The 27,001-nt window shown below is 45.0% G+C and overlaps 1 protein-coding gene across 1 annotated transcript in view; it reads left to right on the top strand.

Moving 5' to 3' along the window:
- Positions 1 to 11,261: 11,261 nt before the first annotated feature.
- The window catches only part of FANCI (FA complementation group I), a 71,902-nt gene continuing 56,162 nt past the window's right edge, over positions 11,262 to 27,001 (top strand). The window contains exons 1-3 of the mRNA XM_004577933.3: positions 11,262 to 11,358; positions 18,124 to 18,196; positions 25,514 to 25,644. Coding sequence (XP_004577990.2) covers positions 11,275 to 11,358; positions 18,124 to 18,196; positions 25,514 to 25,644 — 288 coding nt within the window. The 5' untranslated portion in view covers positions 11,262 to 11,274. The remainder of the gene's footprint in view (positions 11,359 to 18,123; positions 18,197 to 25,513; positions 25,645 to 27,001) is intronic.

The raw sequence follows: 27,001 nt of genomic DNA, 5'->3' as shown, positions 1-27,001 counted from the left end.
GAAAAACAACCCCATAGGTACCCTCAGTTCCCCATGTGCAGAATCAATAGGTTCTGGCTGAAAGCCCCCCAAGCTCCCTGCAGGTGCAACCCTAAGCCTCAGCTCTAATATTCCACAGGGATGGATATGGGAGTTGACTAGCACATTGTTTTCAGGGTTCCAAGGGCAGGAAGTACCCCCAAATAAATAAATGTTAAGAAAAAAAGAAAGAAAGAAAGAAAGAAAGAAAGAAAGAAAGAAAGAAAGAAAGAAAGAAAGAAAGAAAGAAAGAAAGAAAGAAACTAGCTGATTCTGGCTCCAACCCAGAGCAGTGTCCTCTCACGGCTACCTTTGGCCCTGCTTTGCCTCCCTGAGCAGTGCAGGGCAGCATGGGCAAGTCCCAGGGCACAGTGCAGCCCTTAGCATTCAGCTCCAGAAATGTCTTGCTTCACCCCACATATAGGTCTGGCTTTTCTACCTGTTCCCATTGGACAGGTACGGGATTTCTTTACCCTGCGTACCCTCTCCAGGCGGCCTAGGCTATGAGATGGACCCTGATGAAGGGTATCCTGCCTCTGCACACTCTCCCCTTGAGCAGGCTGCAGTGGCTGGCATTTAGATGCTAGGTGCCCCTGAGTGCCCTGAGGCCCTTTCCTGCCAACAGTCCCTTCCCAGGGCCCCGCTCTGGCTGCTTGTAACTCTTGGCTGTTTGTTTCCCATGTTCTGTCTGGCACCGAGGACCCCCTCCTTTCCGTCATTCTCCCCAGTCCTGTCTGTCCTACACAGTAGCCACGGGCACTTGTAGCTTTTTCAGCACTTGGAATGGGAACGATTTGATCCAAGAACTGAACTTTACTTTGATAGAATGCTAATATAAAAACTGATACTAGGGACTGGCATTATGGCAGAGCAGGTAAAGCCGCTGTGTGGGGCACCAGCATCCATAGGGACACTATAGGTACATGTCTCAGCTGCTCCACTTTTAATTCAGTTCCCTGAATAACCTGGGGAAAGCAGTGAATGATGGCTGAAGAGTTAGGGCTCCTGCTACCCGTGTGGGAGATCCAGAGGAAGTTCCTGGCTCCTGCCTTTGCCCTGGTCCAGCCACAGCTACTGGAACCATTTGAAAAATGAACTAACAAATGGAAGACCTCTCTCCCTCTCTCTCAGACTTTTAAATATATAAATAAATTTTGGGGCCTGGCGCCGTGGCCTAGTGGCTAAAGTCCTCGCCTTGAACGCTCCAGGATCCCATATGGGCACCGATTCCAATCTAGGCAGCTCCACTTCCCATCCAGCTCCCTGCTTGTGGCCTGGGAAAGCAGTTGAGGACAGCCCAAACCCTTGGAACCCTGAACCTGTGTGGGAGACTTGGAAGAAGTTCCTGGCTCCTGGCTTCGGATCGGTGCAGCACCGGCCGTTGCGCTCACTTGGAAAGTGAGTCATCGGATGGAAGATCTTCCTCTCTGTCTCTCCTCTCTGTATATCTGACTTTGTAATGAAAATAAAATAAATCTTAAAAAATATATATATATATAAAATACATTTAAAAAAACTGATACTGAATTCAAGTTTACTAAGTTTGGGATATCTTAAGTATGTGTTTTTATCATATTTTTCAACATCAAGTTCTATGATAAAGAATTTCTGATAAGAAAAACGTTAATTATTTATTATGATTTTTACTTATATATATATATAAGGAGCAGAGAAGAGAGAGTTCCCAACTGCTTCTCACTCCCCAGATGCCTGACCAGCCCCAGCTGGATAGATGCTGCATCCAGGAGCCAAGACTCAATCCAGTCTCCAACATGAATGAACACAGAGTCTGCATTAGCAGCAGGCAGGAACGGAAGCTGAGAAAGGAACCCAGGCTCTCTGATGTGGGACGCGGGCATCTTAACTGCCGACCTCCAGCACCGATTCCCCAGCTGGGAACACTCTAAAGGTCCCTTCATCAGAAAATGCTTACTAAATGTTGAAGATAGTGCAAAGAATGAAAGTATATTGGATGGTTTTTATATGGCTTAAGCTTCTGAAATGATAGTGTTTGGGATACACTGGGTTAAAATATATTAATTCCACTTTTTCAATTTCTTTGTGTAATGATTGGAAATTTTTAGGTTAAATGAGTGCTTCATATTCTAACTCTCCATGGACAGAATCGTAATCCAAATCTTGCTACTACTCAAAGTGTAGTGCGAATCCATGGTGTCTGCATGAGCTGGGTTATGTTATGTTAGAAACGTGGTTTCCAGGGGCCTGGCACAATAGCCTAGCGGCTAACGTCCTCGCCTTGCAAGCACCAGGATCCCATATGGGTGCCGGTTCTAATCCCGGCGGCAGGGACAGAGGCAAGGTCTCTTACCAATCCTGGGCCTAGACCAATCTGCTTCAGACCATTGGCTCTCCTAGCCCTGGGTTGCTTTACCTGTAAGATGATATTCTCAGTTTACTGAGCCTCTCCCCACGCTAAATTCACATGCTCCTGTCCCAGCCCCTAGAATGTGGCTGTATTTGGAGAGAGGCTCCTTGCAGACACTGAGCTATAATGGGATCATTGGGCCTGGTGCCATGGCCTAGCAGCTGAAGTCCTTACCTTGAACGTGCCAGGATCCCATATGGGCACCAGTTCTAATCCCGGTGGCCCCACTTCCCATCCAGCTCCCTGCTTGTGACCAGGGAAGGCAGTCGAGGATGGCCCAAAGCCTTGGGACTCTACACCCATGTGGGAGACCCGGAAGAGTTCCTGGCTTCGGATCAGCGCGGCACCAGCCATTGTGGTCACTTGGGGAGTGAATCACCAGATTCTTGGTCTCTCTCTCTCTCTCTCTCTCTCTCTCTCTCTCTCTCTCTATATATATATATATATATATATATATATATATATATATATATATATATACACACATATACACACACACACATATATATATATATATCTGACTTTGCAATAAAAATAAATATATCTTTAAAAAATAGTGGGATCATCAGGGTGGGCCCTCACCTGTCCTAGCAAGAGGAGCTTTTAGAATACAGGGTGGTTATCTACTCAGGAGACACTAGCCTTTGGTCTCAGAGTTCAAGCTTCCGGATCTGTGGGGAAGGGACTTTCTGTGGTCATTGGCCCTAGCAAACTAGTACAGAGGGATGATGGTTTGCTCCCAGGTGCCTGACAGGGTTGGAGGCTCATGGGCGCTGGGTGGACGAGCCCAGGGTGCTCTGTGGGAAGGAACCATGAGGTACCAGAAGAGGCTCCACCAATGCTGAGTGAGGGCCTCAACATGGAGAACACACCTGTGCCCCGAACACACTGCGAAACTAGTTAACAGCTCAGCTCTGCAAGGACTGAGCCGCATGGTGCTGTTTAGGATGCTAGAGGGCCATGGGACCTTTTGGGTGAGAAGAGCTCTCCGTGGTGTTACCTGCTGCTCAGAGATACTCAGAGTATCTCTGGATCTGGGATTTTCCACTTTACAAACAAGTACTGAGACCCTGAGAAAGAGACAAAGCTCTTCCATACATTGATTCATTCCCCAAATAGACAGACACGATGGTCAGATCTGGGCTGGTTCAAAAAAAGGAGCAGGAAGCTTCTTTTGGATCTCTTTTAGAATACAGGGTCCTACTGCAGGGTCAGAATCACATCTTACTACTGTGGCCGTTCTGTAGGACGAGACAGTGCCCTTACTGTGCCAGATACCTGTGAGGGTTCCATCCGCAGACAACCCTGGCCTGCCCCTCTCTGCACCCAGCCAGAGGCTGGGAGGGTGAGGGCTCACATAAGGTATACCCCCAAATCTGCACTGTGACAGGTACCTCAGCAACATTATCCCAGCCAGTCCTTCCAGATGCGAGACAGAAACTAAAACCACTTTCAACAGAAAAGGTAACTGAGTAGAGAGAGAGAGGAACCAGCCCAAAGCCACACAGCTGGTTAGGAGTATAGTCCAGGTCGTTCAACATACCAGGTTACCCCGTTGGGACTGCCCACAGGAGTCCTACCTGCCCCAGGCTCCTCTCAAAGTGACATCACTTCATTCTAGTAAGAGGTGTCACAGGAAGACCTTATGGAATTCTTGGGTCTCAGTCCTTGTTTGTAAAGTGAAAAATCCCAGATCCAGAGATATTCTGAATTTTCCTTAAAATCACACAATGGGGCTTGGTGATGTGGCATAGAGGGTTAAGCCATTGCCTGTGACACCAGCATTCTATTTGGTTGCTGGTTTGTATCCCAGTTACTCCACTTCTGATCCAGTTACCCATTAATGTGCCTGGGAAAGCAGCAGAAGATGGCTTAAGTACTTCAGCCCCGCATCCCCATGAGAGATCTTCTGGCCCCATGAGAGCTTCTGGCTCCTTTTTTTGAACCAGCCCAGATCTGACCATTGTGTCTCTTTGGAGAATGAATCAATGGATGGAAGAGCTTTGTCTCTTTCTCAACTCTGCCTTTCAAATACATAAGTAAATAAATAAATAACTTTTGAAAAAAAAATCACACAGTGTTCATGAAAGTGAGCTCTCGGGCAGGACAGAGCCTCTGACCTCCAGTACCAGCGGTCATTGTGCTCTGAAAAGCCCTGACTGCTCTAGGAGGCCGACTCCCTGTACACAGAGGGGTCTGGTCCACGGCCACGCAGGGAGACAGGTGCTGGGGAATGACGCAGTGAGAATCGAGCACAACATGTCGGCACTAGGCTGTTCAAAGAGGGTTTCAGAATAAAGTTGGGTCAAGAGCCCAGGAAAAACGAATTGCAAACACAAAAGTCAGTGCAAACACAAATCGACAAGGTGGATTCGTGGTTGACTGGAGAGATGGGTAGGTGGACAGAGATGTCATGAAGCAAATATTCCCTGTAGAATCCAAACAATGGGTGTTTGAGATAAAAATGTTCCCAACTTCGCTTCCCCTTCATTCTAGGCCAAGAACATGCTTTTTTGGTTACTTCAACATTGTGGTCCTCCTCTCTTTTCTTCTCATTTTTCTCCTGCTTTACTTTTTGGTGTTTTTAAAAATATATTTTTCTTCTCCTACATGATCTCAGTGAGCATTTATTGATTAGTGACCATGGTAAGGTACTGGGAATCCAGGGATGAATAAAAGATCATCTCTGCCTAAGCCATTTGTGGGCTAGATGGGGAGACATAAGCAAAATAGTCATAGAATAGGGCAAATATATTCGGACGGGAACTCTCAAATAAACCATGTGATAGTGTCCCCAAGTGTTGCACAAAATGGTGGTTGGAGACGAGAGGTTCCTTTGATTAATTAAGCAATGTTACACACTAAATTTTCCTCTTGGAAATTATGTAAGAGTGTAAGCAATACAAAGGCTCTGAGAAGCCCTGCAACAATGAAATCTTCTTTAAAAAAAGATTTATTCTATTTTTATCAGAAAGACAGATTTACAGGTAGAAGATGAGACAAAGATTTTCCATCAACTGGTTCACTCCCCGAGTGGCCACAATGGTCAGAATTGAGCTGATCCAAAACCAGGAGCCAGTAGCTTCTTCTGGGTCTCCCACAGGGGTACAGGGCTCATGTCCCGGCACCCATATGGGATCCTGGCGTGTATAAAGTGAGGATTTAACCACTGAGCCATTGCGCTGGGCCCAAGGAAATGTTTTAAAAACTGCCTTTCCCAAATTTATGAAGCAGTGCAAACAAACCTTTTATCTACTCATATTCCAAACAACCTCAGAACTACCATTTCTCAGACATGATTGGGAAACACTGTGATAGCCATGCTCTCTGAAAAAGCCAGGAGGAATACACAGGGAGAAGACAGCTCTGCTAGGAGCAGTTAAGGAGGACTTCTCTAAGAAGGGATTTTCTTTTTCTTTGTTTTTTTTTTTTTAAGATTTATTTATTTTTATTGGAAAGGCGGATATACAGAGAGGAGGAGAGACAGAGAGGAAGATCTTCCATCCGATGGTTCACTCCCCAAGCAGCCGCAACGGCTGGAGCTGAGCCAATCCAAAGCCAGGAGCCAGGAACTTCTTTCCGGGTCTCCCACGTGGGTGCAGAGTCTCTAGGCTTTGGGCCGTCCTCGACTGCTTTCCCAGGTCACAAGCAGGAAGCTAGATGGGAAGCGGGGCCTGCTAGCATTAGATCCGGCAACCATATGGGATCCTGGCGCATGCAAGGTGAGGACTTCAACTACTGCACTATCTCGCCGGGCCCAGAAGGGATTTTCATGCTGAGATTTCAAAGAACTACAGTCACACCACGGAGGCAACATGAGAGCATGCAGGTGGCCGCCCAGACAGAAAACAAACAGTTTTCAAAAATCTGCATGGCCTGTTGGGAGAACTGTATGTAATAAGCCTGGCTGGGGCCTAGGGTTTGGGTAAACATGAGTGAAGAAATGAGGGCAGTGGCCAGATTGCTTAGGCCTGAAGCTGCTGAACAACGGTACTTCACAAACTTCATGGGAAGTGGAATTAAACCTAAGTTTATTTTACTGCAAAAGTCTGAAATCCATGCATGTGAAGGGCCTTCCAAAAATTCATGGAAAAGGTGTATTATGAAAAAATATGCATGACTTCAACACTTTTCTGGTACCCTGCAAAGAAAACTGCGTCAGGTTCTAGACTTCTATGTGACAGACCGTCCTGCTGTGCACAATCTAGCAGGGGACACAGAGGAGGAAACCCAGGAAAGTGGGGTTCATAGGAGGAACTGCTCTACTTCCCACAGAACTTCCTGCGGAGGCACTGGTGAAGCCAGCTAACAGCTCAAATGTGTGGGCCCCCTCCCCTTGCCTCCCAGGTGGAGACCTGCACTGATAAGGAGAGTTGAGGAGGTGGAAGACAAAGGGAGGAAGGGTCGGCTGGGGGAGAAGAGGAAAGGTCAGGGGAGGGGAGAGGAGGGATGAGGAAGGGAGGGAGGAGAAGAGAGAGGAAGAAAGGAAGGGAGAGAGAAAGAGAGAGAAACAGAGAGAGAGAGAGAGAAAAGAAAGAAGAGGGCGAACCAGTGCTGAGGAACCAGTGTGCCTGGAAGGTGGATCGCCATCACCTCTGCCCTTCAGGGAAGACCTGGTAGGGAGGACATTGAGTTTAAAATCTGATGGAGGGAGATTAGGGCAAGTTCCCACCAGAGGGCACCTGTTTGTTGGTGAAAACAACACCAGTGACTGTGTGAGACCACCGCTGAGTTATCTTTTTAGCCAATCACACACAATTATTTTTGAACTACTCAGTTATTTTGCTGGGTTCTTCAGGCACACGTGACTTAATTTAATAAAAGCGTCCTGGCAATTCATGAGCTAAGAAGAATGCTAACATAGATAAATGAAGTATTTTTAAAACTGAAGCTTTCCTGATTGTATTGCACAGCCAATTTCTTCCCCAGAACTTCTACCCCTCTTATACTACCTTTTCCCACCACCCCCTTGGTCATGAGGATTGTAGTTTTCAGGATTTGGGGCTTTTAGGATTTTAACATTAAGGATTTTAATCTTTCAAGGCCTTGATTTTTGGGATTTCCAGTGCTGGGGATTTTGATCTTTGGAGATTTCAACACTCAGGATTATGGTGTTTGAATCTGTTCTCTTGGCACTGGGGTACTGCATTTTTTTCTTAGGTAGTCACGAATCGCTGGGCACTGGCACTGCCTCCATGTTTGACTGCTGTGGTGTCCGTCACCGACACGGACATCCAGGCTTCTCGGACCCTGCTTCCAACTCTTTCAGCGATATACTCAACAGTGTGCTCTTTGAACTCGGCTAGTGGGCAACCTTGGATCGGGAGGGAGCATCACCCGCCTTCCTCCGGCCATACTCCTTTTGGGGTCCGAGGAATCCCGAGGGTTTGCACCCCCCAATCCCATGTGCTTTAGACTTGTTCTGGTGCCTCCTCCAAAATCCCTCAACTTCCCCTACCAATCACTGTCTCCCTCAGCTGCCGGGTCTTAGCAAAGTAACAGGGTGTTATATTTGGGATAGGAACATGGTATGAGGACAAAACACTTAGCGGGTCACAATTAAGGACCAGGCGTGCACCGCAAAGCCGCTCACTAGCTCACTCGTCCCCAGCCAGGTAGCCTCCCCACGCCCAGAGGGCTGCACACCCAACACCAAACGGGACAAGCCCCAACCCCGAGGTCTCCGCACTGCCCTCCACCTGCTCCCTCTCCCTCCCGCCACCCCCAGCTGCCCATCAGCCCAGGACCTCTCGGGACAACGTGCTCCCCTCCTGCCTGACGCGGCAGTCAGGCTGTGTCACTCAGTGTCCTCTGGCAGCCGTTCCTCACTGCTCTCCCGAACAACAGGGTTTTACAATCTCGGGTTTCCCACTCCCAGCTGTTCAAGGGCCTGAAGGAGTCTCAGCAAACGATCCTGCATTGCTTTTTGTTGCGCATTTAATATTTGCTGAGCACTTCTTGCTCTTCGCACTTTACAGGCTTAACGTCTGGGTTACATAAACAGATCTTCGCGAAAAGCCCGCTAACACCAGAGAGGTTACTTCCCCTAGCACCGGACGCTGTGAGGAAACCCGCCTACGCATTCCTGGCGCTTCCAACTGGAGGACTTGCGGGGGGTCTTCACTGGCCCAGTTGCCTGCTACAAACACTACTCCGACCGTGGGACTTGAGAGAAAATTAACCGAACCGAAAGCCACGCCGCACATGCCCATTCTGGGACAGGCCGAGTGTCCCTCTGACTGCGAGTGGACGAGTCGGGCGCTTCGGCGGCTCCCCTCCTTTCTCGGCCTTGCTGGTACATCCCGCCCGCGGAGGGCGGAAGTTGGCTGAGGGGGCGGGCCGGCTGCTCGGGCTGACGGGAGAGCGGCGGCGTCGGGCGGCGGAGCGGGCTTTTTGGAAGCTTGTGGCGCGGCTTGGCAGCGGAGCGCCGGCGTCCCCGGGCGGTGAGCTGGGGCTTCGGGAGAAGGCCGCGGGTGTGACGACGAGACGGGGACGCCCTCGGAGGCCGCTGCCCTTGGCCTCGCAGGGTCCCGCTCCGGCGTTCTTCGAGAACGCTGGCAGCCTGCAGGTTTCGCGGGGTGAAGCCGCGTCCGGGGCTCCTGCAGCTGCTGGAGCTCGGTGCTCGGCCTGAGGGCGGACCGCGGCGTGCACGTCCTCTCAAGTAAACAACCTTGGGCGGTTCCGTTTCTCTCCTTCTGAGGTGCTCTGGCGTCGCTGGGGCGCTCGGGAGGTGTGCCTTGTCATCAGCTGCATGCCACCTCTGGTTTTAGGATGATTTTTTGTTTGTTTATAGCAAATGTGTCTGCCCGTTCCCTTCGGAAGCTGCCTCTTCTGCCCCCGACTTTGGTTGGTGTGCCCCGCTTGCGTCCCCTTAGCCCGGCGGTGGACAGGGGTCTGAATAGACTTGGCTTCAGCCCTCTTAGCCTTCCAACCTTGGGGAAATTCCTCAGTTTGAGATCCCGAAAGTTCTTCCCAGGGTTGTTGGGACTAGCAAAAAAATGAACATAAAGCGCTACTGCTCTGTGCAGTGTCTTGTCCGTTATAAAGGTCCCGTGATTTGTTTAGTGTTTGTTAGGTTATCTAGCATGAGCTGGGTATTGTGCTAAGGATTGGAGACACACTGATATTATAGTCATGAATAATTACAAATGTAATATTGATTTCAACTTCGTGCTATGAAGCCCACCCCCAGGTGCAGCAACGTGTCTCAAATAATTAAGTACAAGTTGGGTGTTCCAGCAATAGATGCATGCACATTTGCCATTGTGATATTCTCTTGTTCAGTTGATCTCAATCTTTATATATGAGGGAGCATCAAAAAGCAATTAGAAATTGAGTATTAAGAAAACACCATGTGTGAATTTCAAAAAATTGCACCAAAACAGCCTTGTCTTTTATTCTGTTTTTCTGAATCCTACAGAGCATTGAAATAGTGTTTGACAAAATTTGCTGTTGTCTTGGGAAACTGTAACCAGGAGCGTTTAACCCAGGCTGAGCTTTCCAGGAAGTGTGGAATGAGCCTTGAGGGCTGAAGAATTTGTAGGAATTAGCAGGATTAGGGATCAGGGGGGTCCAAGAAGGAGTGCTTAAAAGTTCCAAAAAACAAAATCATGTGTAAGAGATTGTGGCAGGAGGAAATGAGAGATTTGAACTAAAAGCAGTGCAGTGTGGCTGGAGTAGAGCACGATGAAGGGAGTTAGGCATGGGCTGGATCTGCAAAAATGGTTTAAAAACTTTTTTTAATCCTTAATATTTTGAGGAGATTTAAAACGAGGATGGGGTGGAGGGGAGTGCATTGGTATTACCTGGTTTCTGGTCCAGAAACATCACGTTAGTTGTGTGGAGGGAAACACATTAGGAATCAATTATAGTAGTTAGGTGAAAGACGATTGTGGCTTTGGAGTAATAGTGGTGGAGACAGAGGGAAGCAAACAGATCTGAGAAATGTTTAGGGATTAGCACTGCCAGCTCTCAGTGCTAATGGAAGTGCTAAGTGGAAGACATTGTGTTAAAGTGTGGGTAAAATGTTAGAATAATAGAATGATATGTTAGAATGATAGAATATTAGAATGCTGGAATGGAATGTTTCTGTTGGGCAGTGTGAGATTCCTTTGTGCTGAAAAGTAACTGCTCCTTTGCTAGGCCAGGAGGCACCTGGACTTTGGGAGGATTCCACTTTAGCCATAAATCTGTTGTTTGCTGCTCTGCAACTTTGTGAACCCAGGTACACCAGGGCAAGGGCGCCATTCTTCTTCCCAGGATTGGGAGGAAGATAAGGGTGTGAGAATGGGATGAACAATAAAGATAATGTGTATGGGAACGGAACAGACTGCCTGCACCTGAAGGCCATAAAAATTAACATGTCTAAGGTTGTTACTTTTGATGTATTTCTCAGCCCAAAAGGGCCTATGTAATCCTCTGTCTTGGGCTCCTTGGGCGGCTGGCCTCCTTGCCCCAAGTACTGTCTGACCCCAGTATGCTGGTCCCCAGTGTGCTGGAGCGATAAACTGTTTGCTGTTTGCATTACAGTGAGACTCTTTGTCATTCTCTGGGGGTTGACTAGCTTGCACCCTGACATCCAGGGGGCTTTAGCCTGGACTCTTAACAATTGCCTTAAAAAAATTATTTTTAAAGATGTGGACAAAAGTTGTAAAGCCACTTGATTAGAATATAGAATGCTAATAGGGGCAGGCCAAGGGATTATTTTTAGTTACGATAAGAGGCACTCAGTCATACCAATTAATGTAGTCCAAATTAAATATGACATGCGATTAATAGGTACAGAAGTGGGGTGGTGAATCAACCTGTTAACTTCTGGAATCTTTTTTACCTCTGACATTTTTTCCTTATAGGTCCCGAGGAGCACAAAAATGGAAAAGACAATTTTATCTCTTGCAGCCGAAAGAACAGCAGACAAACTGCAGGAGTTCCTACAGACCCTAAACAGAGATGATGTAAGTATAATGAGACAGATTATTTAGTATTAGTAGTGTTAGTATTTGGAAGCGTTTTAACAAAAAACAAAACTCAAGCATGATGGTAAGTTAAAGAAAATGGGAGAGAAAGACCATTCTGCTACTTCAGATACTTCTCATTCCACCAGGAGGCAGGTTTTGTTTTGTTTTCTTTTCTTTTCTCTTTTTTTAGATTTATTTATTTTATTGGAAAGGCAGATGTACAGAGGAAGATCTTCCGTCCGATGAGTCACTGCCCAAGTGGCCGCAACGGCCGGTGCTGTGCCGATCCCAAGCCAGGAGCCAGGAACTTCTTTCTGGGTCTCTCACGCGGGTACAGGGTCCCAAGGCTTTGGGCCATCCTTGACTGCTGGGTCTGAGTCTTTGTTATCTCAGATACTACCTGGAAACTTCAGGAAGGCCCGCAGTCAACTGAAAAGGAGAGGGAGAGCTAGAAATTTTCCGTCTGCTGATTTAGTCCCCAAATGGCTGCAGCAACCTGGCTGAATTTAGGAGCCTAGTACTCCAGCGAGGTCTCCCGTGTGGGTGACAGGAGCCCAAATCTTTGGACCGTCATCCACTGTTTTCCCAGACACGTCAGAGTGGAGCATGTAGAACTAGAACCAGCCATTCAGATAAGCAGCAATTAACCCATTGTGCTGAGCCCCTGATTTTTTTCTCTGAAATGTTCAAGGATTTCTGTTTTGTTGTTGTTGTTGTTTTTAAAGGTTTATTTTTATTGAAAAGTCAGATATACAGAGGGGAGAAGAGACAAAGAGGAAGATCTTCCATCTATTGTTTCATAAGCAGCCACAATGGCCAGAGCTACGCTGATCCAAAGCCAGGAGCCTGGGGCCTCTTCTGGGTCTCCCACGTTGGTGCAGGGTCCCAAGGCTTTGGGCTATCCTCAGCTGTTTTCCCAGGCCACAAGCAGGGAGCTGGATGGGAAGCAGGGCTGCCGGGATTAGAACCGGTACCAGTATGGTTTCCCAGCACATGTGAGGCAAAGACTCTAGCCACTAGGCTACCGCATGGGACCCTTTAATATTACCTATTTGAGAAAATTATTGGCAGAGAGTTTTCTAGCTGCCAGTTCATTCCCAGATGACTGCAGTGGCCCGCACTGACCATTCCAAAGACAAGAGCTTCAGCCAGGTATTCCTTGTGGGTGGGAGGTGTCCTAAGCATTAGTACCACCTTCTGCTGAGAGATTTGGCTGCAGACTGTGAGGGCGGGCCATGCCAAAGCCAGGAGCCTGGACTCCACTCTAGCTCTCTAATGTGAGTAGCAAAGATCCAAGTGCTTGAGCCAACACTTGCTGCATTAGCAGGAAGCAGGGATTGAAAGTAGAGCTGGGACACAAACCCAGGTCCCCTGATACGGGAGGCAGGGATCTTAACTGCTATGGCAAAGACCTACCCCAAGTAACATTTCTTGTTGGGGGGGTTGGGCAGTAAATTGATTTTCATTTCATTTGAATGTCAGAGACAAATGGAGAGAAATCTTGAATCTGCTAGCTCTCCACGCACCAGTGCTGGGCCAGGTGAAAATTATGAAGCCTGCACGTAAACCTGGTTGACACATGTGTAGCAGGGACCCAAGAACCTGAGCTATCCATGCACTGGGGCCTCCCAGGGGCATCCCTAGTGGTAACTTAACCACTGACCCATGCACACCCCCCCCCCCATCTTGAGCTCTTTTATTTGGTCAATACTTTCCTTAAAAGTTTTATATCTCAAGCTGAACATAGGATTTCAGATGTGTCCTATCACTAGGAGAAAGTAGTATAGTAGTCCTTATCCATGGTTTCAGTTCCTTGCAGGCAATAAGAGGGATAGATTCAATAAGATTTTTTTTTTTTTTTTTTTTGGAAAGGCAAAGTTAAAAAGAGGGAGATACAGAGAGAAGTGTCTTCCATCTGTCAGTTTACTGCCCAGATGGCCACAGTGGGTGGGGCTGAAGCCGAGACCCTGGGACTCCATCTGCGTCTCTCAGTGTTCTCCCATCCAAGTACTAACCAGCCCGACCCTGCTTAGCTTCCGAGATCAGACGAGATCCGGTGCGTTCAGGGTGGTATGGCCGTAGACGTCTCTCAGTGTCCTGCGTACTTTGACCATCTTGCACCTTCTTCCCAGTTTTAGTAGGGAACTGGATCAGAAGGGGAGTGTTGCAAGCATCAGGTTTAACCCCTTGCTGCACAATGCCAGCCTCCTAAATTCTTGAAATAGAAAAATCAAAATTCTGATTCTTTGAAAATATAAACCATTAATCAAGGTGGTTGAGTAAAATGTACAAAATGAGTATTGGCAAGGAAAAGTAGCTACTACTACAGAAAAAAAAAATCTCTATTTTAGGGAACTACTTTGTGTATATGTATGCAAATGTGTTTGAAAACCCAGAGGAAATGACAGTTGGGCACATTGTGCAGTTAGTAAAATTGACCAGTTTGGGATGGAATGTTACTGATTTCCATAGAAGGAAAAGAGAAAGCTATTAAGGATCTATTTCACACAAAAACCCCAGACTCTGATAGTTGCTCAGACAGCTTCTAACAAACTTGGGAGATAACCTGCTACTTAAATGATTTCAAAGCGTATATAAGAGGGGCCAGCACTGTTAATGTAGTGGGTCCATCCACCACTTGCAGTGCTGGCATCCCATGTGGGTGCTGATTTGAATCCCTGCTAATGTGCCTGGAAGCAGTGGGAGAAGGATTAAGTCCTTGGACCTCTGCATACAGGAGACTCAGAAGAAACTCCAGACACTTGCTTTGCCCTGGTGCAGTCCGGATTGTTGTGGTCATTGGAAAGTGAACCAGCAAATGGAAGATTTATTCTCCCTTTGTATCTCTCCATAACTTTCAAATTAATAATTTTAAAAAGACTTATTTATTTTTATTGGAAAGGCAGATACACAGAGAGGGTAGAAAGATATACGGAAAGATCTTCCATCCACTGGTTTACTCCCCAAGTGGATATAATGGCCTGAGCTGAGCCTATCCAAAGCCAGGAGCCAGGAGCTGCTTCTGGGTCTCCCACATGGGTGCAGTGTTCCAAGGGCTTTGGACCATTCTCAACTGTTTTTCCAGGCCACAAGCAGGAAGCTGGAAGGGATGTGGAGGAGCCAGGGTATGAACCGATGCTCACATGGGATCCTGGTATGTGCAAGGCGAGGACTTTAGCCACTAGACTACCACACCAGCCCTAATCAATAAATCTTAAAAAAAAAATTCTAAGAAAATGTAATCAAATCAAAATTTATGAAACAGTTTACAGTGTTTAAGCTATTTTTTGGCAAATTAGAAATAAGAAAAGGCGGTCCAGTGTGATGGCCTAGCGGCTAAAGTCCTCCCCCTTGAATGCGCCAGAATCCCATATGGTGCCAGTTCTAATCCTGGCAGCTCTGCTTCCCATCCAGCTCCCTGCTTGTGGCCTGGGAAAGCAGTTAAGGACAGCCCAAAGCCTTGGGACCCTGCACCTGCGTGGGAGACCCAGAAGAGGCCTGGCTCCTGGCTTTGGATTGGCTCAGGTCTGGCCATTGTGTTCACTTGGGTAGTGAATCATTGGACAGGTCTTCCTCTCTATCTTTCCTCCTCTCTGTATATCTGCCTTTCCAATAAAAATAAAATAATCTTAAAAAAAACCCCTACATTAAACAGAATCGTATACTATGATGAAGTGAGGCTTAATAAACTGGCTTACAAGTTTCAGAATTGGAAAGTTTATTGTTATAAAGACAAAGATTAATCTTCATAGATCAGAGGAAGCATTTGACGAAACTCAAGATCCATTCCTAAAGTTTGAAAAAAGAAAAATGTATAAATATTCCCATACTGTGATAAAACATACAGAATTGAATCCAAGAGTCAGCATCTTAATATGAAAGCGTAAAGCATTTCCATTAAGTATAGAACAGAACCCTGGTGTCTACTCTCCCCACTGGTATTGAATGTTGCTCTGGTCTGCTAGGTAGGAAGAACTGTCAGAGGCTTATGAAGTTGTAAAATAATCTCTGTTTGTAGATGACAATATTGTATACCTGGAAAACCCTGGAGAGTCAGTGATAAGATAATCTCTAGGCAAGAATTCATCAAGGAATCATTAACCTCATTGCTGCTGTGCAAGAATTATTACTGTTCCTGCAATGTGATAACCAATTAGAAGATCACAATTGTCAGGATTGATTGAACAGACAAGGAGAAGATGCTTAGCGGAGAACGATTTTATTAAACTGCACTGTGCAATCCATGCTTTTAGGATGATGCTTTTAGAATTGTCTGAGAACATACAGACTTTTATTTCGCCCAAAACCAGGGTGACAAAGCTCTTGTTACAAAGGCCAGGATATGCAAGCTGAACAAAGGGAGAGAGGATATAGCCTTGAGGTGATGAGACCTTCTGTAATTTACAAGGGAGAGAGACAAAGAAGAGATTGCATCAGGACTTGGTTGCTCCTAGACAAACTATCACGCGGGGTGTTCTTGGCTTGTGATAAACCTCTAGTTTACCCTACACAGCGAATGAGAAATAAACTTAAGAAATACCCAAAACCCCTGTGAGATAACTGTGAAACACTTGTAAATGATAGAAAAGTGAGTTAAGGCTTTGCCTGTGTCACCAGCATCCCGTATGAACAGTGTTGTGAGTCCACTTGGGATCCAGCTCCTGCTAGAGCATGTCTGAGCCGCAGGAGGTGGCCCGGGCACTTGGCTCCCTGAAATCCTGGCAGGAGACCTGGGTGGAGCTCCAGGCCCTGGCTCTGGCCTGGCTCAGCCCGGACCATTGCAACGAATTGGGAAATGAATTCATAGGTAAAAGATCTCTGTCTCTCTCTGTGTAACTGCCTTTCAAATAAATAATACTGCCTTTTTTTTTAAAGATTAATTTATTTTTGCTTGAAAGAATTACAGAGAAAGAGTGATTTATCCACTGGTTCACTCCCCAAATGGCTGCATTTGCTCATTGGAGCTGGGCCGATTGAAAGCAGAGAGCCAGGGCTTCTTCCAGGTCTCCCAGGTGGGTTCAGGGCCCCAAGGGCTTGGACCACCTTGTGCTGCTTTTCCAGGCCACTAGCAGGGAGCTGGATCAGAATTGCAGTAGCTGGGACGTGAACTAGTGCCCATATAGGATGCCAGATCTATAGGCAGAGGGTTAGCCTGCCAGGTCACTGGGCCATCCTTTCTCTCTTTCTCTCTCCCAACTCTTAAGTTATTGGTTGTTTTCAGTTAGAGAGTTCCAACATAATCCAGGTGTATATTTTTCTGAGGTAAATTGTTAATGTTTAATGCAATACCCGTAACAATTTCAGTGGATTATTTTGTTTACTTAGATGTTGTAAAATTTATATAAAAGTATAAGGCCAGGAATTGTTATGAAAACACTGAAAATTCACTGTTTTGTTAGTCTAAGCTTTTCTGAATATCCCCCTGTGTTACTGACCTTTGTTGCGTGTTAATGCTTCTCTTCCTTTTGCCTTGTCTTGCTGGATAGTTTAATCTAGTTCCATTGAGCTTTGTTGACTAAACTCCTTTGGCTTGTTTAGTAGTATCTCTGCATTCCCTGTTTGACTTCAGGGTGGTGGTTCTGAGCTCTGCATTAGACCTGCTGAATTAGTAACAGTGAGTGGAGCCGACTTAACCTCAGTTTTTTTTTAATTTTATTTTTATTGGAAAGTCAGATATATAGAGGAGGAGAGATAGAGAGGAAGATCTTCTATCCATTGATTCACTCCCCAAGCGGTGTGAGGACCAGAGCTGAGCCAAATCGAAGCCAGGAGCCAGGAGCTCTTCAGGTCTCCCACGCGGGTGCAGGGTCCCACAGCATTGGGCCATCCTCGACTGCTTTCCCAGGCCACAAGCAGGGAGCTGGATGGGAAGTGGAGCTGCTGGGATTAGGGCGCCCATATGGGATCCTGGGGTGTTCAAGGCAAGGACTTTAGCCACTAGGCCACCACACCTGGGCTCGAGCCATTTTTATAACTAGCTTCTCTCATTCTGCTTCTGCTTAGGTGAAGCTTTCCCTGGCTACCTTAGCAGAAGTTCTGCTCTTTCTTCATTTATTGTCCACTAAGCCTCTTACTTGTTTTCTTCACACATTTGTTTTGTTTCCAGGTTTTTTTTCCCTGTTACCCTTTTGCCTCCAGCCGTATTGTAAACTTTTAGTCAAATTGCTTTGTGCCTAGGGAAAAGAACATGTTCAAAAAGTATTTGTGTTGGAAACATAGCACATGGTACCTGTGCTGATGAGGTATTCAGTAAATGTTCATAGAGTGAGTGATGAATAGATTTCAGTCTTGATAGCCTAACTTCCTATTAAGGTCTTTCTTTTTTTAATTAAAAGGCAGATTGAGAGAAAGATCTTCTGTGTGCTAGTTCACTCCCCAAGTGGTGTTAATGAGCAGAGCTGAGCTGATTCAAAGCTGGGAACCAAGAGCTTCTTCAGTGTCTCTCACATGGGAGTGGGGTCCTGAGGCTTTGGGCGGTTCTTGACTGCTTTCCCAGGCCACAGGCAGGCAGCTGGGTTAGAAGTGGAGCAGCTGGGACACGACCAGCACCCATGCTGGTACTTGGAGATGGAAGATTAGCCAGTTGAGCCATTGTGCTCCCAAAGGTCTTCCTTTATCCAAATGAAGATTACCAGTATTTTTGATATTTGGCACTTTGGGCCTGAATGCAGCATTTGAATGCTTTTCCCGTGAGTGTTTAGATCGTTATAGTAGAGGAGCTATTGCCAGAGACATGAGGTTTCTTTGTTTCTTTGATTGCAGTTGACTAATCATCTTCAGAATCAAGCAGTGAAAGGAAGAAATGTTGGAGCATTCCTGAGAGCTGTCTTTAAAGGTAATCGTTATTATCTTCTCTTCTGTCTGGTTGGACTCTTTGGTAGATTTGTTTGTTTTTGACATAGAAGATTACTGCTTTTCTTACTATTTGAAGGCCCCTTTGGAACATTTTCTGTGTTTTGGGGATTCTGTGTAATCAGCCAAAACAGAAGTTTTCTAGCTAGTGGGCCTAAGTAATTTGTCTGCAAGGAGTTGAAATGGCCACCTGAGGTTGTATGCTGTTTGAGGGCCTATAACGATACATTGTTTTGTAAAATCTGCTTTGGTATATGTGTGGACCAAAGAACAGCAATGTGTAGTGTTTATTTGTGTTTAACAAGGGGCTATGAGAGCTCTGGTGTTGAATGAAATGGAGTACCTGGATTCCTCTGTCACTGTCTTGAATAAAGGCTAGTTCTACATTGTTGCAGGTTGTGACTCACTGTGGTGTTATAATTTGGGGAGGGCCGCAGATAAAATCCTGCAGCTTAAAAATTTTAAATGGCTTTGTATGCGTCATGTTAATGTCATGTAAATTTGGTTCATTTTCTTCCTTCCAAGTGAATTGCATTCTGTACTGCCAGTGTACAAAAACATAACTTGCCATTCATGCAAAACCTTTGGTAACTGCTTGTCAACCTTTGCAGATACTTGGTAAATATTTTGTAGAAAGATCAGGGGAAAGACAGTAATGAAAAATAGCAATTGCTGCCTGTATCTGCTAACTAAGAAGAAATAGGGAGAGTTTCCTTCATGAACAGACCTCAAAGGATCATGGCTCTCATTTCTGTGACTAACCTGATTTAGGACATTTAGAAAGCCTAATATAGGGGCCAGACTGTGATTTGGTGCAACTGCTGCAGTGCCAACATCCCATGTGGGTGCCAGTTCGAGACCCAGCTGCTCCACTTGCAATCCTGCTCCGTGCAAACAAGAAGGCAGCGGGTTTGGGTCCTTGAACCCACGTGGGAGACCCAGCAGCATCTCCTGCCTCTTGGCTTCCAAAGCCCAGCTCCCATCTGGTGTATCCGTTTGGGGAATGAACCGACTGATGGAAGATCTGTCTGTGTGTCCATCTTCCTGTATAACTGTGCCTTTCAAATAATAGATAAATCTTTTTAAAAAGCCTATTTTTTAAGCTTATTGTGCAAGTAAAGAATTATCGAGTGTTTCTGGAAAGTACTTTCTAATGTTAAATTGGTTGTGTACATAGCTGATAGTTAACTAACAATGACATTTTTAAGTGGAAATACAATCTCTATGCTAAAAAAAGTATGTACTACAAAATATTAAGAGTATTTTCAGAGTACTCTTGTTGTTTTAAAATTTGTGACAATCCACAAATCACATAGTTTACCTTCTTAAGAAATGCAGCTCAGTGGCTTTTAGGTTCTCTTATATTCAGTAGTGTGCATTCCTCATTTTCATCAATTTTAAAGTATTTTTTTTTGCACTAGAAGAAACTGTCCCTTGTCAGATTGCGAAATCCCAGTCCATCCTAGCCCTAAGACTGCACTGATTTTTCTGCCTATAAATTTGCCTGTGCAGTACATTTTCTGAAAATGGGGTTGTTCTGTATGTGGTCTTTTCTGTCTGACTGAACAGTGCACCAGGGTTTACCCTTGTTGTAGCATGAATGAGGACTTAATTCTTTTTTACTCTTGAATGATAATTACATAATGCAGGCAGCACGTTTTAACATTCCTGAGTTCATGAACATTTTGATTGTTTCTAGTTTTTGACTGTTATCTGTGTACAAGTTTTGTCTGAATGCTGGTGTGAAGAGAGCTTCTGTCCTGTCTCTGCAACCACTCGAAGACAGTTCCACCCCCCCTTTGCACGGACACCCCACCACCCCACTGAGAATTTGGAATCTATTGAGGCATTGTTTGTCCCTGCAGAGTTGATGTTACTGATAATGTCTTGACAAAAGGGCCTTTAACAATTCATGTTGTCTGGGCTGCATTGACCATATGGCTGGAAAAGCTGGAGAATGTTTATACTAACATTGTAAAATATGCTAATCTAGGGTTGTGAAATCCATGGGTGTAATGGGAATCTATGTTTAGGGGTTTTTTTCCCCTGACTTTTAGATTTTTTTCCTTCTGTGATGCCTTTCCTCCCTTAACTGATGTTAAGATTAAGTTGTAGAATGAGAATATCAGTAGGAATGTGTTTCTGATTAATATGCACCCTCTAGTGAGAACTTCCTGACAACAGGGTCAGGATGGATAACATCCTGCTTTAAGGTGAAACAAATGGCATAATTATCCTTGGAGCCATCCACTGTAAAAAAAAGTCTGATGTAAAGAAGTCTATGAGAGAGTTTGTGACTGCTTCTATAAAAATAAAAGGACAGCTTTCTTGCATTGTCCACTATGATTACGAAATTATAGTGGCACATCTTTTCTCTCTGTGCCGATTCCACACACCCTTTTCAAGCTCTGAACTCGGCTGGAGCTGACCTCCAACGTCTGAACATAGTTTTTCTTTCTCTTGAGTATGTGTCTAGGAATGGAATTTCTGCTCAGCTGGATGTTTGAGGAGCCACCAAGCGGCTTTCCAAAGTGGCTACATGAAGATGAAGATTTTGCCACAAGCTCATCAACACTTGTTAATAACTTTTTTTTAGGCATCCTAGGGGAGTGTCATTTGCATAACCCTAATGGCTAATGATGCTAAACGTCTTTTAGTGTGCTTACTAGTGATTTGTAGAAATGTCTATTTTTGAGGAAATGTCTGTGGCTTTTTTTTCCTAAAAAATTTTTTTTCTAAAAAATTGGGTTGCCTTTTTGAGTTGTTGTAGTTCTTCATATAAATATTTGTCTTATTTTTATTGAAAGGCAGAGTTACAGAGGTAGAAGGAGAGACACAGAGATCTTCCATTTACTGATTTACTCCCCAAGCCAGGAGCCTGCTCCAGGTCTCCCATATGGGTGCAGTGGCCTAAGGATCTGAGCCATCCAGTGCGGCTTTCCTAGGCCATGATCAGGGAGCTAGATCAGAATTGGAGCAGCTGGACTTGAATTAATGTGCATAAGGGCTGCTAGCTCTCCCTCAGTCTTTATGTCTTTCTTCATGCTTACACCATACTATTCTGATAACTGTGGCTTTGAGGTAAATTTCTAAATCAGAAATTGATTTATTTTTTAAGATTTATTTATTTGGGGCCTGACGCAGTAACCTAGTGGCTCGAGTCATTGCAGCCATGTGGGGAGTGATACAGTGGATGGAAGATCTTCCCCTCTGTCTCTAATCTGACTTTCCAATAAAAACAAATAATTTTTTTAAAGGAATTTTAATAAAATGTTGGGGCTAGGCATAGTAGCCTCGGGGCTCAAGTCCTCACCTTGCATGTGCCAGGATCCCGTATGGGTGTCAGTTTGTATCCCGACTGCTCCACTTCCTGTCCAGCTCCCTGCTTGTGGCCTGAGAAAGTGCTGGATGATGGCCCAAAGCGTTGGAACCCTGCACCTGTGTGGGAGACCTGGAAGAAGTTTTTGGCTCCTGGCTTCAGATCAGCTCAGTTGCAGCTCAGCTCTGGCTGTTGAGGCCACTTGGAGAGTGAACCAGTGGATGGAAAATATTTCTGTCTGTACACCTGACTTTCCATTTAAAAAAAAGTCTTTAAAAAATAAAGACAATGTGGTACATTTACTACATGGCATAGTATTTAGTCATACAGAAGAATGAAATCACAGTGTTTGGCAACAAAAGGGGTTGGCTGAAAACCGTTATGTTTAGTGAAATAAGTGAGTCCAAATGACAAATATCGTGTGTTCTCTGATATTTAGCAACTGACACATAGCATAAGAACTATAACTCTGCAAGGTAGAATAGCATACTCAGAAATAATGGTTGTATACAACATACGTTTACTCCTGAGTTACTGTAGGATTTCCATTTTTACTTTTCGTTGTACTTTATGTTACTTTATTTTCTTTGTTTCCTATACCTGCCATATTATGGTACATGCTAGAAAGTAAAGCTTGTGATGGTAAAATAAAAGATTATGCTGTGGTATTAAATATGGAGACAAATAAGGAATATTGGTGTGAAGGAGAGAAGTGAGGATTCCCTATATTTCTCAAACTGTATTATGAAAAATAAGAAATCTTCATATTGTATCAGTTTTAAAAATAATAATTAAGAACATGTAGATTTTAAAAAAAGGATATGTAGAAAAAACACGTATCTTTAATTGACCGCTTTTTTAAAAAAAAATTTATTTATTTTTCTTACAAAGTCAGATATACAGAGAGGAAGATCTTCCATCTGTTGACTCACTCCCTAAGTGGCCTCAACATCCAGAACTGAGCTGATCCAAAGCCAGAAGCCAGGAACTTCCTCCAGGTCTCCCATGCAGGTGCAGGGTCCCACATCTTTGGGCTGTCCTCAACTGCTTTCCCAGGCCACAAGCAGGGAGCTGGATGGCAAGTGGAGCTGCTGGGATTAGAACCGGCACCCATATGGGATTCTGGCGCGTTCAAGGTGAGGACTTTAGCCGCTAGGCCATGCCGCTGGGCCCCCTTAGTTGACATTTAAAAATATTTTATTTTGGGTCTGGTACAGTAGCCTCATGGCTTAAGTCCTTGTCTTGCAAGTGCTAAGATATGGGCACTAGTTCGTATCCTGGCTGCTCCACTTCCCTTTCAGCTCCCTGCTTGTGGCCTGGGAAAGCAGTCAAGGACAGCCCAAGACCTTGGGACCCTGCACCTGCGTGGGAGACCCAGAAGAGGCTCCTGGCTCCTAGCTCTGACCGTTATGTCCACTTGGGGAGTGAGCCAGTGAATGGGAGATCTTTCTTCTCTCCTCTTTGTAAATCTGACTTTCCAAGAAAAAGAAAGAAATAAAAACTTTATTTTACAGAGTATAGTAGGGAAAATAAAAGTATGCAAGAATAGAAATTATTTTGATATTGTTGATTGTTTTGGGTAGCATTGGAACTAACTTTGTTTACTCTTACAGCCTGTGAACATTTTTATTTACTTGTCTTTATTAATTTCTGTGATATTTTATAGTGGTTGAAGTAGACTTTCAATCAACTGATTATCTTTCCTAAATATTTTGTTCTTTTAAATGAAATTTTAAAATAAATTTAATTTTTTATTTAAAGGACAGAGATGGGTAGGCAAGTGGAGGATGAAGTTCTATCTGTAGGTTCACTTATCAAATGTTCACAATAGCGATAAGTGAGCCAGGCTGAAGCTAGGAGCCAGGAACTCAGTCTGGGTCTTCCAGATGAGTGGCAGAGAGCTGAGTAGTTTGGAGCCATCATTCGTTGTTTCCCAAGGTGTGGGTTAGCAGGAAGGTCTATGTGACGGAGCCAGGACTCTAACCAGGCTCTGGGACATCCCAAACTGATTTAACTACTGTGCTGGACTCCCACCTTCAGGCCAGCAGCCTGAAATTCCATGTGAATGGCAGGTGTCCACACCTTCCCAGGCACATTAGCAAGGAGTGAGATTGAAAGTGGAGCATTTGGAACTTGAGCCAGCACTACAGTGTAGGAATCTGTCATCCAGCAGCTTAACTGCACCACAATGTCAGTGCTTCTCAGATCTTTCCTAGATACATAAAGACCCTAGTGGATAAATTTCTAGATTCTCAAGAATATGTCAGAACATTTTAAAACTCATATGAACAATTTCCAGGATTTAAAAGTTTTAGGAGTAAACCTGCTTGCCTGTTGCATGCCAGCACGTAGCAGTCCTGCAAGAAGCAAGGTTGAAGGACAGGAGCTGAACAACTTAGAAATCAAAGATGGAAGATTAATAGCAGGGACTAGGGTTCTTGACACACTCCCAGGTGAGTAGGCATGTTGCTTCCAGTGTGTCATTACCAAGATCTGAAGGTCGTGTAAAAAAGGAAAAGATCACAGGGTCTCAGCAACATGATCAATGATCTTATTGTTTATTCTGTTGGTTCTGGGCAGTTGAGTTAGAGGTGGTTGATCTTCCCTTTTATCCTCAGATTAGCACTCAGTCACGAAGGTTTCCCTACAGTTTAGCCAAAACACAGGCTTCCATACCTTTATCATCGCCTCTACCAGGCAGCCATTTCAGATCTTGAGCCTTCCTGTGCATCCAGTGAGGTTGCCAGGGGTAGCCCTGTGAGGAATGCGTGCCCAACCCTGAGAGGACCTGCTCCCTGCTTGCCATGATAATTCCTGGGCCTGAGCAGCATACTAAGAATACGAAGCATACTAAGCATACGAAGAATTCCTGCACTTGCCCAACTGTTAACTTCTGCTTTAACTATTATCATTATTAGCTGTTAACTAACAGTATTTTAGCTATTTATTAATACTAATTGCAGCTGATTTAGGCAAAGGTAAAGATTGTGTACAGCATTTGAGTTCTTGTTCAGATCAAATAAAGACAACCCTTGGTAATGGGAAAAGAATGTTTTTGTTGTTGTTTTGTTTTTGTTTTTAAAGGCTATTTATTTGAAAAGCAGAGTTACACAGAGAGCGAGAGGGAGGGAGAGAGAGATCTTTCATCTGCTGGTTACATTAACTGTGGCTGACCAAGTCAAAGACAGGAACTTCTTCCAGATCTCCCACTTGAGTGTCAAGGGCCCAAGCACTTGGAGCATCTTCCAGTGATCTCCCAGGTGCTTTACTGGGGCTGGATTGGAAGTAGAGCAGCTGGGACCAGAACCAGCACCGGTATGGGATGCCAGCATTGTTGGAGGCAGCTTAGCCTGCTGTCCCATACCACTGGCTCTGGAGTTTCTAGTGAACAGCCCAACAGGTCAGTGACTGTTACCTGGAGAGCAGGCTCTGGAGAGGCTCTAGTCGTCTTCTCCAAGACCAGCTGTCACCGTGCTGGACTAGGACCAGCTGCTCTTGCTGAATCAGCAACCTTTGGATTGTTGCAAACTTTGATTAATTTCCAGAGATCTGAATTAGTTGATTTTAACCATTTTTGTCAGTGTTGCATCTTTAATGGATGAGAGAATTTCCAGTGTCCTTATTACTTTATCATTCCTATTGGTGTCACTTAGCGATCATGTTTTGAAATAAAGTATATTGAAGGCATTAAATCTGGGTGGGCACTGAAAAAGCTATAGGATAGTCTTCTATGCTAATTTAAAAATTAATCAGTAGAAGATGACGTTTCAAGCCTTTTACTGCGGGTAAATTAAGCACTCTTTCAAGGCCTCTAAGTATTGGTGTTCTAAATACCATAATAATTAGTAGTTGGATTTTTTTTCTCTTAAACAGTAAATTTGTTTGATTTTCCTGTTTTTCTCTATAACCTTGTAAGAATTCTTTTTTTTTTTTTTTTTTTTTTTTTTTTTTGGTTCTTTATTGCTTGTTTAAAACAATAAGGTTCCCCCTGTTGTGAGGAAACTGGCACCCTTAGGAGATATAAGATATACTCATGTTGCATTGAGTTGCTGGAATCAGGAGATTTGCAGAAAGAAGTAGCATCTGAGATCATAGGATTACTAATGCTGGAGGTAAGGTGAATAATAAAAGTTTTTTTGCTTTGTTACAGATTTTGGGGCATTTGTAATTTGTTGCAGAAAGGAAAACTTAAATGCCGAACTTCTCTTAGTTGCTATATATAAATAAGAGTTTTCGTTTAAAAAAAAGTGAATGAGTAAAGCATTAAGTCTCCAAATGTGTACGTTAAATTTTACTCTGTGTACATACAAGAGGTCTTCACAAATTCACGAAAAATCCTTGCTATTAAAATGCATAATGTTACACTTCTAGAAGAAAAGCAGCCATTAGGTGGTAGGCATTTTGGATCTGGTTAATGCCAGATTTGTGTTAATTGTACCGATATGCCAGCATAGTGAGTTATTTTGTTTTATTTTAAAGATGTGGGAAAAGCCAGGAACTGCAGATTAGGACATGCCACCCCGACCACTAGGTGGGTGGGCAGAGGGGGCAGGGCTGCAGATTTCCCAGTGAAAGGGGACTGGGGACATTTGGAGCAGGAGCAGCTAAGGGAATGTTTAATAGGGGAGGAATAACTTTTAGGGGCGTCCACAGACTTGGTGACCACTGAATCGCAGGTAGGTGAGGGAGCTGAAATGGAGTGAGTTAGAGGGGTACACTGGAGGGTATGTCTGGGTCAGGCCTAGGTACCCACCCATGTGGCAACCTGGCTTATTTAGACCACCACAGTACTTGCCTGTGAGTGTGGGAGCAGGAGGTAGGCCACATCAGGTTGGACTGCAGATTAAACCAGAATGTGAGAGAATTGGGTCTGGGGATAGATTCTGTGGGGGTCTTGAGGGCTCCCCTCTGTGGGACTGTAGCACCCACCAGTTTGCATAGGGGGCTGGGGTAGTGACGGGCTGAGTCAGGCTGGACCACAAAACTCAACTGACAGGAACCCACATGATACTTGCAAGAACCAGGGCTGAGAGAAGACTGGGTGGGACTGGGCTGTAGCATCTACCAACACATGCAAGGGCCGGAACTTAGGGCAGACATGCCAAACAGGACCACTGCCTCCGCTGATATGTGAGATCTGGGGTTGGAAGCAAGTCTGGTTGGGGAACTTGGAGAACTCCCCTGCTTGGCCGCAACTCCTGAGGAGCACAAGTGCAGGGGCTAGAGGTGGGTCAGGCAAGGCAAGGCTACAGCACTCATCAGCATTTGTGTGGACCAGATCTGGGGACAGGCTGGGCTCGGGCAGGCCTTAGCACCAACTGGTACGCATGAGAAGCATAGCAATGTGGATTGCACCTGGCAGGCCTAGGCTGTAACCCACCGGTAAGAGCTGAGACTATGGATGGGCCATGCCAGACCAGGTAAAAGTACCTGCCAGCACATGCAGGATCTGATAGGGGAACTCTGGGA

Source organism: Ochotona princeps, chromosome 6, assembly GCF_030435755.1.
Source record: "Ochotona princeps isolate mOchPri1 chromosome 6, mOchPri1.hap1, whole genome shotgun sequence".
Lineage (NCBI taxonomy): Eukaryota > Metazoa > Chordata > Mammalia > Lagomorpha > Ochotonidae > Ochotona > Ochotona princeps.
Note: the sequence above shows the minus strand (reverse complement) of the source record. Positions and strands in the feature narration are given on the sequence as shown.